Source organism: Astatotilapia calliptera, chromosome 15 (genome assembly GCF_964374335.1).
Source record: "Astatotilapia calliptera chromosome 15, fAstCal68.1, whole genome shotgun sequence".
Classification (NCBI taxonomy): Eukaryota; Metazoa; Chordata; class Actinopteri; order Cichliformes; family Cichlidae; genus Astatotilapia; species Astatotilapia calliptera.
Window position 1 is genome coordinate 11,805,612 of NC_137436.1, and position 16,245 is coordinate 11,821,856.

The 16,245-nt window shown below is 41.5% G+C and overlaps 1 protein-coding gene across 1 annotated transcript in view; it reads left to right on the forward strand.

Annotated features, from left to right (window-relative positions):
- Positions 1 to 16,245, forward strand: part of mthfd1l (methylenetetrahydrofolate dehydrogenase (NADP+ dependent) 1 like) — a 43,602-nt gene that overhangs the window by 17,290 nt on the left and 10,067 nt on the right. The window contains exons 20-26 of the mRNA XM_026194393.2: positions 3,373 to 3,484; positions 9,738 to 9,877; positions 10,300 to 10,341; positions 13,380 to 13,483; positions 13,619 to 13,796; positions 15,059 to 15,166; positions 15,263 to 15,415. Coding sequence (XP_026050178.1) covers positions 3,373 to 3,484; positions 9,738 to 9,877; positions 10,300 to 10,341; positions 13,380 to 13,483; positions 13,619 to 13,796; positions 15,059 to 15,166; positions 15,263 to 15,415 — 837 coding nt within the window. The remainder of the gene's footprint in view (positions 1 to 3,372; positions 3,485 to 9,737; positions 9,878 to 10,299; positions 10,342 to 13,379; positions 13,484 to 13,618; positions 13,797 to 15,058; positions 15,167 to 15,262; positions 15,416 to 16,245) is intronic.

The following is a 16,245-nucleotide window of genomic DNA, read 5'->3' on the forward strand; positions in this document are numbered from 1 at the left end:
ACATATTCATTAGGCTTGTTCTATAAAGGTGTTGTGTTATAGCATCACAGTAGAATGTGTCATCTTTAATGTTCACATTCCCGAATGTAAGAGGTGCGATCAAAACGTTGTGGTCAGATGCTATTTTGAGCACCTTTTGATTTTTTTTAAGGTGTTTGATTGGATATCGTTTTTTTTTTGTTTGTTTGTTTGTTTTTAAATAATGGGATGATTGCTTTTGACTTTTTGATCACACTTGATTCAGTTTTCTTGTGCACAGACTTAAAACACTGAGTTAAAGGCCAAAGATTTACCACACAAGCTGAGGGTACTTTTCTGCCCATTTGGTTTAAGTAATTAAAGTTTGCAGTGAACACAATGTTAGCAGTCATGCTTGTGATAGCGACTTTTTGTTTCTCGTTTTGACGTGATGGCTGTTTCTCGTTTGTTTGTTCCTTGTTGGTTTTTGAGCAGAAAGCTTGATTATATGGCTGCTGGGTGGAGAAAATAAACATCGACTGTCCCGGATTCTGTGTTTTCAAGGGTGCGGTGAGGGTTGTGTTGTACGAAGCAGAGATTTGGTTACTTTTTGTTTTTGGGAGGAAGCGTTGCGGTCCTGTTGTGTGAAACTGTTTCCTGTGTGGGTTTCCTGCGATTCTGGTCAGGGAACTGGTATCGGGACCAAGCGAGCCTCAGAGCTCCATGAGAATTTTCCGCCGAGCTTGACCGCCTTTGCCCTTTGTGCCCTTTTGGCTCGTCACGGCTGTGAATGCAGATGCACTCCTGACAATAGAGCTGGCATACGAACGCTGGCGCTGAGCTTGCATTTCTGTGTCGTTTTTAGATGGGACACAATTTGGATCACAAGAAGAAAGGGGATAGTTTTTTCTCCCTGTGTACGTGTCTGTTAAGCAGACTTCAGTTGTTGTGTGAGTTTTCCAAACATCCTGTCTACGTGGAGGTTCACAGAATGCATCTTTCCTGGGGGAGAGGAAGTAGACTATAGTATAGAGGGCAAGGGTTGTGTGGAAATGCGGAGCAGTTTGAGTCGTTGTGCTGTGTCAGAATACATTTTGGATACTTTGTCACTTTAGCCCTGCTCTGCAGTTGACATATAAAATTGGCCAAGTGATGCGCGATACCCGGAAATATTAACATGATCTCCGGTTTCCTGTTTTTATTCGTCTCCCTTTCCGAATGTTCCTAATCCTTGCGTTCAACAGATGGAAAGGTGACACAATGGATTTTCATTGATTTCCACTTTCATTCCATTGTTGTTTCCTCCTGGACAGATGTGGAAAGAGTGGAAAATTTTGCACTGGGTCAAGTTAAACCTCAAAGTTTGCAAACACAGATGGAAATCCGTGTAATGTTTGACGTCCATGTCCTTCCACTAAAACACAGAAATGGATGTGATGTTTTTGACTAGGTAATGGTACTAAATTGCAATTTCTCTTCATCTCACGGTCTGCGTTTTGTCTTCTTCCCCCTTACTTTTCATTCTTAACTATGCATACACTTTTTTTTTCTTTTTTCTTTCATTCAGTAAATGCTGCTAGTGGCAGCTTCGCTCGTGACCTTGTTAAAGAAATGATTTACTCCTCTGAGGGGAGGCTGTTTATGCTGGGTGAGGGAGAGGTATGCAAACAAAAGCCTTGAAAATCAGACTAGGCCTTCCCATCCTTCCCTTTTCCTCTCTCTTAAGGAATTCATATTCAGTGTAACAATGGGTCAGCTGCCTTCCCTAGTTTTCTTTCTAAGTAATGACCTTCTTTTAAGAGCCTGTCTAGAGTGCGGCAGAAGGATTTTGATCTCGATGAGTGGGCCTTTCCTTGGCAGCCGTAGTCTTTCATGCCTTTCTTGCAAGCAGGCTGCACTCCACAAAACGGATCTGAATTATTCCGAGAGGATACATCTGCTGCTTGTAAAGTACACCAGCTGTGCGTCTGTGCATTTGAAGTAACTTTAACTGGGAGGCAGCAAAATAAAAAGTCATTAGTTATTCCTTTACTTTATTTAATAAGTGATTTAGTCCAAGAAATGTTGAAAAATAGTGGAAACATGACAGTAACAATTCTTTACACTTAAAAAAAAAAAAGCCAATGATATTCAGTTACACCTAGTAGAATATGTGTCAGTGTTAACTCTTTGAGGTCCACGCCAAGAAAAAAGCAATGGAAAAAAATTTGTTTGCTTTTCTTATTGACTTGGGTGAGTAATCACCACAATCAATACTTTTTTTTTTTTCAATAGACCCTGGAGTTTTTAAAATATTGATCTCTACCAAATGGTTGAGATGTCACTCAATGGTAAAAGTATGAAATGTCATGTAATTCAAGTACAGTAGATAATACAGTTGAAAAAATCAAATAAAGGCCCAAATTATAATTAACTTAATAACAAAAACTATCCAGGGCATTGGATAGAGTTTATTTCTAGTAGCATGCCAGTGACCATTGTTGGTTTTCATTCTATCAAAGGAAAGTATATCAAACAACAAAATACATATTTTTTTAATCTGCAAATGTGAAAAATGTGCAACAGCACAAAATACTCACATTCAGGCCACTTCTGATTGAATGCTACTGTGGAAAATCATTTTTGTTTGTAAAAAAAATAAAATAAAAACAGTGCAAATCGAGCACATCTGCTTATGGTTTTGGTCGTTGGGGTCTTATGGTGTAGCATTTACTCTGTGGTGGTGGAGAGCTTAATCATGGTTGTCCAACTCTAGATGCAGCTTGTTAACTTGGTTCAGACACAGCCAGGCAGAAACCTTTTGAGAGCCATCGGTTTCTGGTCCAGTAGGGCACAGTCCCTCTTGTAGACCAGGTATTCAAGTCAAGGATGCATCCGAACAGTGGAATATGCCATCTCCTTAAAGATGAATTGATCATCGGAATCTTAGGTATTTAAATGACATCAGCCAATCTTACCTATAGCAAACCTGTGCAGGGTGACTTAATAGAGCAACGGAAAGGAGTGATTTTTGTTGTATTTCTTACTGACTCAGTGTTTCCTTTGTGTCTTTGTAGGGCTAATCGCTGCGAATGTGAACTTTGCACAGCTGCACTGCCAGATTTGAGGCCTTGAAGTGCTCCTTTAGTTCGTGTGGGTGTGTTTCTAGCCTTTCCAAAGCAGTCCAAATCAACAGGCAACACAAGCCTGGCTCATATTCAGGCTGGCAAGCCAGTGAAGGGCCTCTTAACTTCTGCCCACTGTTTAGACAAACCCCGCATCAGCATGTCATCATTTATCCTGGCAGCCGGGGTTAAAAGATGTTGAATTTTCTATGAAAGAAGTGGTTAGTTAGTATTTAAACTTGGTTGCCATGGGTTGCAAAGTTTTCTCAACTCCTCCCATATGTTTGTGCACCCCTCTTAATTGTTGTAGGGTACGCCGGTGTTTGTCCACGCTGGGCCCTTCGCCAACATCGCCCATGGCAACTCCTCGGTGCTGGCAGACAAGCTGGCTTTGAAGTTGGTCGGACAGGACGGCTTTGTGGGTAAGAGCATGCGGCCCATGCATACAGATCACACACACACACACACACACACACACACACACACACACACACACACAACCACAAAACCTTTGTGGGGATGACAGACAAGAAGATCTCAGCTGTCGGATCTAGGAGTCCCAGATGTGTTTGAACTGAAGGCTTAAGCTTCGTTAGTAGAACAAACAAATTTATAACTTATAATTTATTCCAGCCATGAACTTCAGCGTGATCCCCTGCCGCTGAAGGCTTTAGCATGAACTCATTATCAGCCTGGTTCTGGATCTGTTCTGCCTGCCTCTGGTGGACTAGCATTCTGCTCTGGTGCTGTTCCTCCATAACTTTCTAAGAAGCTAGTCGAAAGAAAAAATATCAGCGCAGAGGAAGGAAGCAAGTTGATAATCTTAAGAGCCCTTGGAATGCTTTAGAGTAAACCACACTAATCCCTTCAACGTCAAAGCACACTGCAGCATTTCCATTTTTATCGGCCTATCTGTCCCGCTGCTCTCTCCCTGTCTTCATTTACTTTGGCTGCAGGAATATGTCTGGAATGCATGTGTGTCTGTGGTTTTTGCCAGGTGCATTTGGCGTACACGCAGATCTCCTTAAGGCGTACGTTCACGTTTAGGCGACAGATAATTTAGCCATCAAAGCTATAACAGGTATAAAAGGAAAAAAAAAGGTTGACTGCTTGGGCAAAACCAGCGTTTGTCCAAGCTATCATCTGTGAGTCGGACAAATGTGAGGGCAGAGAGCTGGATTTCACAACACTGAGCATAAAAGCAGGGAGACTTGTATTTGTTTTAAGCCTCCACCTCTCTCCATCTCACTTAGTTACCATCTGTATGTCTTGTTCCCTGTCTCCCTTCCCTTTCCGCATATTCGCTACCTGACTCTCAGGTATGCCGGGAACCCCCCACCTGGCAGCTGGGACGCGTGTGCCCTCCTCTCGTTCGTCCCATCTACAAACAAACAGGAACACTGAAAAAACAAGAACATTTTTACAGATGTAATGTGGTACAGCAAGTCATTTCTTTGTGCAATCTTGTGCAGTGAAGTCCAGCAGGAGAGTAAACCCGTTTTCAGATGATCAGATAGGTGGTAAAACTGTGATGATGTTGATAATTCCATATTTCTCAGAAAATTGTTTAAATAACACGGTATGGTAGGTCAAAGATGAAAACAGAAGGAATATAGGATTTGGCATCATCCTGATGTCTTATTCTTTTTCACCTTGAAACTCCAAACCTATTGAAAAAAAGACATCTGCGAGCCAACACATGAAGTTTTCCTTCATTGTGTCACCGCACATCATCCTGATGCTGTAAATGCAGACTAAGGTGTGTAAAAGCAATATACACTCACTGTATTAAAGGTAGAATTCCCTACCCTTGTAGGAAATCACATTGCCTTGTATAAAAGAGTTTTGTCAGAAATAGAGGAGCCAACTACTTGTTAGTATTTGTGTTACTGTAGTGGTTTAACAAGAGAGATAGACAGTACACATATTTTGAAATGTTTGCAGGAGCCTGTTAAATATTTAGGCTCTGAAAAATTATTATTACTATTATTGCTATTATGACTAATGACCAAAACTGCAAAAAATTAGGCTAAAGTTTTTTTAAAGGACAATTAGAGTGAAGAAACTACGTCTGGCACTCATGTACAGTAAACACGCCCAAGTTTCGTTAATTGCTGGGACCCTCTTTGGTGAGTGAAAGTTGTTGTTGTGCCATGAACTCTTTGTGAACTCCGGGGGGGTCCGGCACTAATGCTCACTTTAAACCCCCTTTTTCATCATTCTTAATATTATTGTGGTGTTTTTCAAGTCACTCTGGAATCTGGACTTAACATGAAGAAATGCTGCTTTTGCGGGGAGGGGCGGCTGTCGGGAGATGAATTCCACATGACAGATGTGTGCGTCTCTTGTACCATTAACCGTCTGGAGTCCTGAACGCAGATAACCCCGCGACACTTATTTATTATAAGGTTTAAAAGATCACATTAGAAAACGTGAAAAAAAAGTTTTGCAGTCATGTTGGAGTTTTTTTTTTTATCACCTACATAGACAAACAGTTGCTTGAAAATTATGTTTGAACAATTATGTGAATTCAATTTAAAAGAACACTCTGTTACATTATAGAATTTGATTCTAAATTGGCTCTAGGACAGCGGTCCCGAACCTTTTGGTTTATGTATGCTGGTTTATCTCCGACAATATTTTCACGGACCGGCGTTTAAGGTGTTGCGGAAAAATACAACAAAATAAAACCAGTACCAAAAAAAGGAAGATTTATTCGTAACACACGGGAAAAGGCCCAGGCAAACAGAGTTAATGATAAAAACCGATTTTAAAAACCCTGAAAAGCATAAATTTCACACCTGAGCCTCAACTCTCGCAACCAGTCCGTGGCCCGGGGGTTGGGGACCGCTGCTCTAGGAGGTAATGTGAGCATGAATGGTTGTCACCCAGCAAATAGACCACTGGCCAATAGTCCAGGGTGTACACCACCTTTTGAGCAAATGCAGATGGATGAGAGATAAATCACATTTTTTTATGATCGCTTGAACATTTAGTTAGAAATGTTATAGGATTAGCTGATTTAGCTTTTCTCAGTTTGTTTGTTCATTACACAAAAATTAAAGAAGTTAAATTAAAGAGCCTTAAGGCAAATAATGACAGGCATGTGTTCTGACATTTGATTAAAGTAGTAGTACTTTTTACTTTTAAGTCTCTTATTGTGGAAAACTAACAGCACATAGATGGTCGTGCAGCCTGCTCTGCCTTGTTTGTGTTTTTATTGGCAGCTGTGCTGATACCAATGCTTTGACATCTAGTTCCACCATCCCGATCTTTCTCTCTCTCCTTCCCTCTGACTCTGCTCACAACATCATCGACCTCTTCCTTCCCTCTCGGTCTCTGGGCAGTTCAGGGTTGTCATGCAGAACAGGAAGCTTGCAAGTGTTTCCTTAGGACATCCTCCGGGGTCACTTTCCCGCTTGATGCAATGCCATCGAGGGGAAACTGTCTTTTCTGTTTTCTTTCTTTCACCTCTCAATATGCTGCGTTGTGTCGTGTGAGTACTCTTGTGCTCGCTTTTTGTCATAAAGTTTCTGGAAATCCACAAATACTGTACCTAAGAATCAGATTTTTGTTGGCAAGCTGTTTTTGTATTCAGAGCCAAAGCTCTAGTGTGGTGCTAATGAGAAACATTGCACTGAGCGCTATTTGGCCAAAAGAAAGCCGAGTTACATTTTTGCAGTCCTCCCGCAGGCTTTATTTTTTTTCCTCTTTGAGCAGATAGACTTTTCAAGATGCAGGCGATGCAGCCAAGGCCCCCCAAGTCACAGTTTCTGTTAAATGTTGTTGTTGGTATTCCAAGAAACTAAGTCCTGTTAGACTTAGTTCTTCTGCTCTCCAAAAGACTTTCTCAACTTTCTGATTTAATTTCATTTCTCACGTATTTCCTTCTTCTTTCTCTCCTCCTCTCGCCTTCCCTCCTTGAAGTAAATTTACGCTTGCGTCTCGTGAAATAAATCACACCGTGACTAGCATTAAACGAAGACAAACAAAGCAGAGTGATGCATTTCTTCTCGCAAACACTTGTTTTTTCTCTAAAGCCTCAGAGAGATTGACCGTGGCTCAGGGGGTTGGGAATCGCATCTGTAACCGGAAGGTCGCCGGTTCGATCCCTGGGCTCTCTGTCCTGGTCGTTGTGTCCTTGGGCAAGACACTTTACCCTACTTGCCTACTGGTGTTGGCCAGAGGGGCCGATGGCGCGATATGGCAGCCTGGCTTCTGTCAGTCTGCCCCAGGGCAGCTGTGCCTACAACTGTAGCTGCCTCCACCAGTGTATGAATGTGAGAGTGAGTGAATAGTGGCATTGTAAAGCGCTTTGGGTGCCTTGAAAAGCGCTATATAAATCCAATCCATTATTATTATTATTATTATTTCATCAAATGTCAGACACAAGTACTGCCAAGCTAAAGTACTCTCGTGTTTCCAAAGGCATGTCAATAAATGTTTTCAGCAAATTTCTTTTTGGATTAAACACAGTTTAGCTCATAAAATTTAGTGAGGATTCATTATTTTGCTGTCATAAACTTTAAGTCTTCAAAGTTGAACCAAGAAACCGACTTGACATATTAGACATTACATGTAATAAATGTAGAATGTACAAAAGCCTGATTTATTTTTTTATGTAATTATAAAAGCCTTCCAAAAGTTCAAATCTTCCAAAAGTTATTCCATCATTTAGTTTTTTTTAATAACGGCGATGGCGTTGAAGGTCATAGCTTATGATTCACTTCACTTCAGTGACTCCTCTTGGCGGAGACAGCTCTCATCAGGATGGGAATGATTTATCTTAGAATGAAGGAGACCGCTCAGATTTGATTTGCAGTGACGCTTCCCTCCAAGTGGAAATAGATCCAAGCCCCCCTCCCCTCGTTCCCTTTTCAATTTGTAAACCCATGTCTTCGTCATTACTGTCTACGTTCAGAAGTGGAACTGGTCAAAGTCCGTCTCTGTGGAGCTCAAGTCTGCGCACAGGGTCCTACGCACAAAAACTTGTATGAGACGTAAAACTGATCAGAATGACACAAACATTTTATTTGTTTTTCCCATCTGAGTCCCATTTGGGTTTTTTTTTTTTTTTTTTTTTAATCGTTTTAATCAAATTAGCTGTCAATAAGGTTAGCAGTTGACGAGCACAGATGTTACACCACTGGAAGAAAGAGGTTATCCAGGATGGGTCAGTTTGAGCAAGAGGGGAAGCGGGGTCTGTAGATGATTAAGTTTATGGGTTGTGTATTGGTTCTTTAAAAAAAAAAAAAAAATTAAAAAAAATGTTAACTCCAAAAAAACTCCCCAAAAATGGGAAAATAACAGCAAACTCCTCCTGTTAATGTTATTTTTCGTGAATACCCATAGTGAGCGATTGAGTAGTGAACTACTTTGATAAATGTTTTCTGAGATCAGCTGGTTTAGACTGGTTCCTTTAAAAAAAAACAAAAAACATTTTACACTAATATTGCGAGGGCCAGCTGCTACTAATGGACCACAACTTGTTAACATTATGTCACATTGACAAAGTCCTCTATATTATCGGGACCCGTGGGAGACATTCAAAACAAACGTTATTAATTTGACTGACAGAAAATCATGCTGCATTTGAAGGCTTAATCTCTCTTCTCGTGGTCACAAAGAGTTCGTGAAGCGTTAAACTACAAACTGGACTCCATGCACGTTACGGTGCATTTATTCTGTTTGGATTTTAGATTTAGATTAAATGTTTTATTGGAAGATTTCTCGTAAAATATGTGTTGGAACAAAGGCAAAGCATTTAACCAAACAGCAAAGCCGTTAGTCTTTACTAGTACCAGTAAAAGTGTTGGGGCAATGCCACTATAGCTCACCTGGTCGAGCCTGGTGACTGAAGGCCACTCTAAATCATCTCTTGCATGTCATTCCTCCCTCACTTTCTCCCTTTCTTCTTGCACACACTCTGCACTGTCCTCTTGAATAAAAGCTAAAATATTTGCAGTAATAATGTAGTCGACTTTCAGCGCATTGTGCGGTCTATCCTGCAAACTGTGATGATTCATCATGACCCATCTTTAGCACAAACCAAAAGCTTCAGAGATCACAAGGAAACAGACTTGGAAGCATGCAGTGAATTCTTCCCTTTCAAGTACCGAAAGGGAAGAATAATGGCATCTGAGCAGACTAAACAAACAGCCCAAGGTGATTAAAACCTGCCTAAACACTTTTGATGGGAAATAAACTTTAGTTTTACTGTAAAATGTGTAAAACTAGCCAGCATGTAGCAGGAAACCTTATCTTGACAAAGGCTGCCATTTCAGGTGGGGTATTTGCTTTGTTTGGAGCCTGTTCAAGAGGCCTGTGCGTAGAGCTGTCTGTATCAGAGGCCCTCTGTCTTTTTCAGAGCCCCTACAATGTACCCATTACTCAGTACTACTGTTCAGAAACCGTTCCCATGTCTCTTCCAGGCGTGTAATCGAGCTCACATGTGGTGCTGTGAGGTCAAATTGGGTCAAACCTTGAAGGTGGAAGATGAGTTATTTCAAGCAAGATGATACTTTAATGCCTGTGTCCAGCGCCGCTGCTCCAGCTTCTAACACGGCTGAATCGCAGTCTGCTCACATTCTTTATTTGCTGACCATAAATTTTAATATGTAATTCAATAATTCACTGGTAGACATGTTTATGCGTTTTGTGCCTGTTTCCTCACAGTGACCGAGGCAGGTTTCGGAGCTGACATTGGGATGGAGAAATTCTTCAACATCAAATGTCGAGCCTCAGGTTTGAGGCCCAGTGTGGTGGTGCTGGTCGCAACCGTTCGAGCGCTAAAGATGCACGGCGGCGGCCCAAATGTAGGTCAACACAGCGCTGTTGTAATAACACAGTATAGCCTAGCCATAAATTCTTCTCTGGTGTGGATCAATTAAAGAACCACTCACTTAAATGTCTCTGAAAATCTAGCGCAGCTTGTGATTGACAAACTCCAATAGTAAAATGCTCTTAATGGTCATGAAAGGCACTGCAATCCTGTGCTGAGCTGTAACTCAATTGAATTTAATGAGCTGACTATCTCATAGGGTTATCTCAGTTTCTTGGTATTCATTAGTCTTCATCCTGTTTGCTGAAATTAATCTTCCAAATTAATAACTGTGTTTATAGACTTGCTAGTGAAAATATTAAGAATTAGAAGGGTTGATTTCTTGTTTATCTCCCATATGGACAAAACCTGTGATGCTGAAGTGTCTAATTTGTTGGTCTGTTTGTACGGTTTTAGGTATCTGCAGGTGCACCGCTTCCCCGAGAGTATACCGATGAGGTAGGAACCATGAAAAATATGCATGAGCAAACATAAATATACACTCACCAAACACTTTGTCAGGTATATGCTTTGCTAGTACTGGGTTGGAACCCGTTTGCCTTCAGAACCGCCTTAATTCTTTGTGGCACAGATTTAACAAATTACTGGAAATATTCCTCAGAGGTTTTGGTCCATGTTGACACGATGGTGCGTTATCCTGCTGGAAGCAGCCACGAGAAGATGGGTACACTGTAGTCTTAAAGAGATAGGCATGGTCGGCAGTAAGAGGTCCGAATTCTGCCAAGAAAATATATCACCACCAGCCTAAACATTTGACACAAGGCACGAGGGATCCATGCTTTTATGTTGTGCCCACCAAATCCTGACGCAGCAGTCTGAATGTGGCAGCAAAATTCGAGGCTCAGACAAGACCAGACAAGGCTTTTTTCCAACTTTCTGTCGTTCGATTTTGGTGACCCTGTGCAATTTTAGCTTACTTTTCCTGTTCTTAGCTGGCACGAGTGGCAACCAGTGTAATTTTCTGCTGCTTTAACTCATCTGCTTCAATGTTTCAACATGTTGTGCATTTTTCTGCGTTTTTTAATTATAACGAGTGGTAATTTGAGTTTATATTACTTTCCTGTTAGTTCGAAGCAGTCTGGCCATTCTCCTCTGACCTCTGATATCAATAAGATATTTTCACCCAGAGAATTGCTGCCTACTGGATATTTTCTCTTTTTCCCAACCAGCAAATCCTGGAGATGGTTGTGTGGGAAAAGTCCCAGTAGATTAGCAGTTTCTGAAATACTCAAACATGCACCCACATCCAAAGTCACTTAAAGTACCTTTCTTTCCCATTCTAATGCTGCCAGCAGCTCGTCTTGACCACATCTACATGCCTAAATGCATTGAGTTACAAGAGAGTTAAAGAAAAAGGCAGTGTGGTAAAATAATGGGGGATGGGAGGTAATTATTGGCCCGTGGCATCACTTGTAATTAGGATAAAATAGTTATCTGTATCTGTCCTTATTGTATTTAGTCTGAAAGTTCAGGATGTTTTCAGGAGAATTAAGGCTATTTACACTCATTAACATAACTCTATTTGGTGATGTGCTTGGTGCTGTGTTTTGAATAAACTACCATGGCAGTGAAGCATGACCGTGGGTGGTGATCCCACTTCCTCTTCATGCAGCTGTTTTGTGACCTGGCTCCTAATGGGCTTACTGTACACATTAGGGCTACTTACAGAGCAGTGCATCATCTTTGTATTAATGTATACTTGGTCTCTCCTCTGTGTCAAACATGTGTAATATTAACCAGAAAAATCATGGAAGGGAGACGTCATTTGACAGCATTTATAAGATGTTTATGTGATGCAATAAAGGGTCTTGGAGATTCCACCTCAAGCTTTCAGCTGCATTCCCACTGACATTTAAATCTCCATCTACCTGCATAAATCTGCTGCCAACAACCGTGATTAGAAGCATTTGATGTATTAAGAGAACATTTGCCGTCGGTTTCTACTATGTAGACTTAAGCAAAAGTGGAGTCGGGATTCTTTTGGTGTGTGTGTGTGTGTGTGTGTGTCTGTGTGTGTGTGTGTGTGTGTGTGTGTGTGTGTGTGTGTGTGTGTGTGTGTGTGTGTGTGTGTGTGTGTGTGTGTGTGTGTGTGCATGTGCGGCTGTATCTGGCCAAAATCAGTGGTCTCTCAGGCAGGTTCAGCTGAGTAAATAATGAAGCAGTTAATTAAGGTTAACTGTAAAGCCTGTAATAAGAACCAGAAGTACTGAGGAAAGCAGAGCTCAGGAAATGAATTTATGGGACCTGTATGGCCTTACTCTTCTTAGCCTGTGGCTACACACAAATAGTGCTAGATTAGATTACTTTGGTCGCATAGGAGCTTATCGTGAAGCTACTACAGTGTGCACGTAGTAGCATGCGGTTCAATATGAGCTATTGAATTGCTGCACACATCACCGGATCAAGTATAATGATGCAATCACATGCAAAGCACACAAGTGTTAGTAACGAGACATTTTATATCAGCCTGAACAACTTATACAAAATGGTGAATAGGACATTAATGTATTTAAATGAAGCTCCCACTAGAATCACAGATTTCCTGTCATGCCCTTTAAATCATATCTCTGTAAACTGCTTATCAGTTACACAAGAATCTTTAGCATTTTTTCCACTGGTGAGCTGAAGATGCAGGAAAACTTTCTCCATCTCATTTGTTATCTTTTAGGGGTTTTTTGTATTTTTATTATGACACAGAATAATTTCAGTATTAAGTAAGACAGGAATTTCTTTTTGGCGGGGGCTGAGTGTTTTCATAGAACAAAGATCCACAGGACACAATTAGCATGTAAGATTTCTGCAAACCATTTAAGTACTTATTTCTGACTTATATAGTACTCGGAGTGAGGGATATGGCCTTGAAATTCTATCACGATATAAGTGTAACAGGTTTTTAACCACCTGCTGAAAGCTCTGGTTTTCCACCATGTAGCTGAATCAATAAATTCCATTCTACCATCTTCCTCCCTCATGGAGTGCAACTTGGAAGTGCTCCAACGATGCTTGGTGGAGTATTTTGCTTACATTTAGGTCACAGATGATAGTATCTCCTCCCTCACGCCGTGATTTCACCTTTAACAGGAACCGTTTTCTTGCATAATTTGCAGGTTGTTGGGGAATGTTAAAGTAACTGATGTGCAGCTCTTGGGCATCCCCTGAACTTAAACTCGTGTAGAAAAGATGTGACACAATGTGACATTTTTATATTGCATAATATACCGGTGTAATCGTGGGCGGGATAATATAACACAGCCCTGTGTATTGTTTATTCTTTTAAAGAAGCCAAATGAACACATCCACCTTGTAAGAAACTGTGCAGCGCAGATGTTATGAAGCTACAGGACGTGTAGCTCGTCTATTACATTTATAATATGTTTTGGTTCAAGTTGTGGCACATTTTATGGGTTAGATGTGTTTTGTTTTTTAATAACAGTTTGTTACCTCTGCTCTCTTTCCTCTTTCTCGTCCACCTCTAGAACCTGAGCCTGGTTGCTGGCGGCTGCCGTAGCAATCTCAGGAAGCAGATCCAGATTGTACATCTGTTTGGGGTACCAGTCGTGGTTGCTGTTAATGTCTTCAAGTAAGTTGTATATTACGGCTATATTTTTTTAAAAACAGCTAACTGCAAGTAAAGCTACTAATTGTGATTAATTTGTATTTTATATAAACGCCAGCTTCGCGCTGCTAATGGTGCTTTTTTCCTCGGATCTTTTAGGACAGACACCCAGGCAGAGATCGACCTTGTATGTCAGATAGCGAAAGAGTGTGGCGCATCCGACGCTTTGCCGTGCAACCACTGGGCGCAGGGTGGAAGAGGCTGCTCGGAGCTCGCCCAGGCTGTGAAGGAGGCTGCCAGCAAACCCAGCGACTACCAGTTTCTCTACAACACAGAGGTGAGTGCAGATAATGTAGTGGAAATTTTATTTAGTTATTGCTCTACGATAGGCGGTATCCCTGTTCCTTCTGTTTCAGTGTTGGATAATTAGTAAATTATGTTGATTTTGGGAGCTAGAGTAGGTTGAAGTAAAAAAACATCAGCTGGTTTGAGTTAGCGAGTCTAGGAGGTTGTGACTTAAATTAACTGACCTTGTTATGCTGTTTGTGTCTTTGTGCATGGCTCCATTAGCAGTAAGCATGTGCCTGCATGCAAGCGCTCTCAACAACAGGATTTATTGGATATTAAATTAATAAATCAAACCTTAACTGCTGTATAATAAGGTGTTCAATCTTTTGATTATTCCATGTGCTAGACGAGTTAGAGGGAAGGTCAGACAGAAAACCTCAGGCTTGGATGTTTGCCAGAAGAGAAGGTAGTGTGAGAATATCCCATACCTGCTAAAGTTCCAAGTTAGCAGCTCGGATGGATGATACAGAAGAACTGCACCTCGATACACCTGGCAGGTGATGGTGTCTCATAGCGAAGATGCTGAAATTCTGAATATATTAGTGATGAGATATTCTGCGACAAGCTGCAGTTTAGGAGATGAAGAAAGAAGTCAAAGATGTGTTTATAAATGGTTTTTATATGTTTCTCATTAATAAGCTGTTGATGCCATAGTGCTCAAATCCGCTGTTATTACATGTTTTTGACCAAAAAGGAAAAACAAAGGTTTGTAGTGTCAAGTGAGAATCAGATATAACGTTCTTTTTTTAATCTAATGACACCTGAATGTGTCGGCTTTGTTTACAAACCACACCTCGGGCAGTTTTGCATTAGAAATTAGGCCATCAGTCTTCCAGGTCAGAAGTAATATTTGTGCATCCCTTTCAGTTTGTCGGAAGTCTTTTGTCACATTAAAAGAAAGTAGAATTGCAAATACATGAGTCCATCATTGATTGTTGTCTAAATACCCCTGAAATGGAGACAGGCTTGATCAAGATCTAAAAGCAAATGACATTGTGTACTTGGCTTCAGTCAAATGGGCAGAAAATCCGAATAAAGTCACTTTAACAGAGGAATAAAGGCAGCTTTCTTAGCTATCACATGTCTGATAAGAGCTCAAAGTTTAAATATTTAATTCATTTTGCTGAACTGTGTTTGATTCTGATGTCACGCTGATATGTGTTCACTTCACCAAATCTAATTTCCTCACTTCCCTTTGAGTGTAGAGCTGTTGTGTGTTCACCTGCATTTGATGCGCTGTCCTTCCGATAGATGTCGATCGTGGAGAAGATCAGAACAATAGCCCAGAGAGTGTACGGGGCCGATGACATCGAGCTGTCTCCAGAGGCCAAGACCAAGACAGATTATTACCATCAACAAGTGAGCTCACTGCCGCTGCAGTAACTGACTCATCTCATTTCTCTTTCCTCTGTGACAAGGTCACACAATGACTATTTCTCTTTTGCCTTTTACAAGGGTTATGGTTCATTGCCCATCTGCATGGCCAAGACCCATCTGTCCCTGTCCCACATGCCCGACAAGAAGGGGGCACCCACTGGATTTGTTTTGCCAATCAGAGATGTCCGTGCCAGCATTGGAGCTGGCTTCATCTACCCATTAGTGGGAACGGTACGTGGTCTGCAGCAGGTTAACGTTGACGTCTTGGTCCATGCCTCATAGCGCGAAGTCACAGAGCTTTTTGAAAGTGATTGGCTTCACAATACTGCACAGAGGTGATAAGAAAGTGCATTTGGTGTCACTTACAGAGAAAACTTGGACCAGCTTTATGTAGGCTGTAAAGCAGACGTCTGCACAGAAATCACACCACAAGTGTTTTCTTGTTTCTCGTGCCTACACGTTTGCCTGTGCAGCTGCTTCTTTCTTGAAGAATGTTCAATTTAATTTTGTTAACATGACACCGTTCCTTAACCTTGCCAAAGCTTAATATCTCCATTCTCCAACCCTTGAAGCTCATTCTGATCTTCAAGGGTTCGGTGGGTGTGTAGGATTATTGTTCCTTGAATGTGCTAATTCATCTGTCAATGTTAATTCCTTCCTCCCTCGAGTTCGTCCCCGGAGAGTGTGTGTGATTTTGGTCCTCTCTGTTGCTTTCCCTGAGCCATGTAGTCCTACTTAGAGCAAACAAGGCTGGCTGGAGCCTTTTGCTTGATGATGGGCTGGGCAGGCAGGAAGGAAGCGGCTTCCTGAGTGCTTTGGCTCCCGCTGTTTCACCAGTGTGCCCTCAGGGCCTGGCTTTGAAAGGCTGGGCCAGAGGTGTGAGACGCTGGCCATGCTTGGAAAGGCATCTTGTAGGGTTGTGGCATCTCTCCACTTTCCACAACCTGCCTTTGATGTGCTGCTGCCTATGGAGCCACTGGCACACTGACATCTCTTGAACTATGACTTCTAACCCAAAGGAAGTTCTTTGTTTGTCCTCTGAACTCATTGGCTTAGCTTCT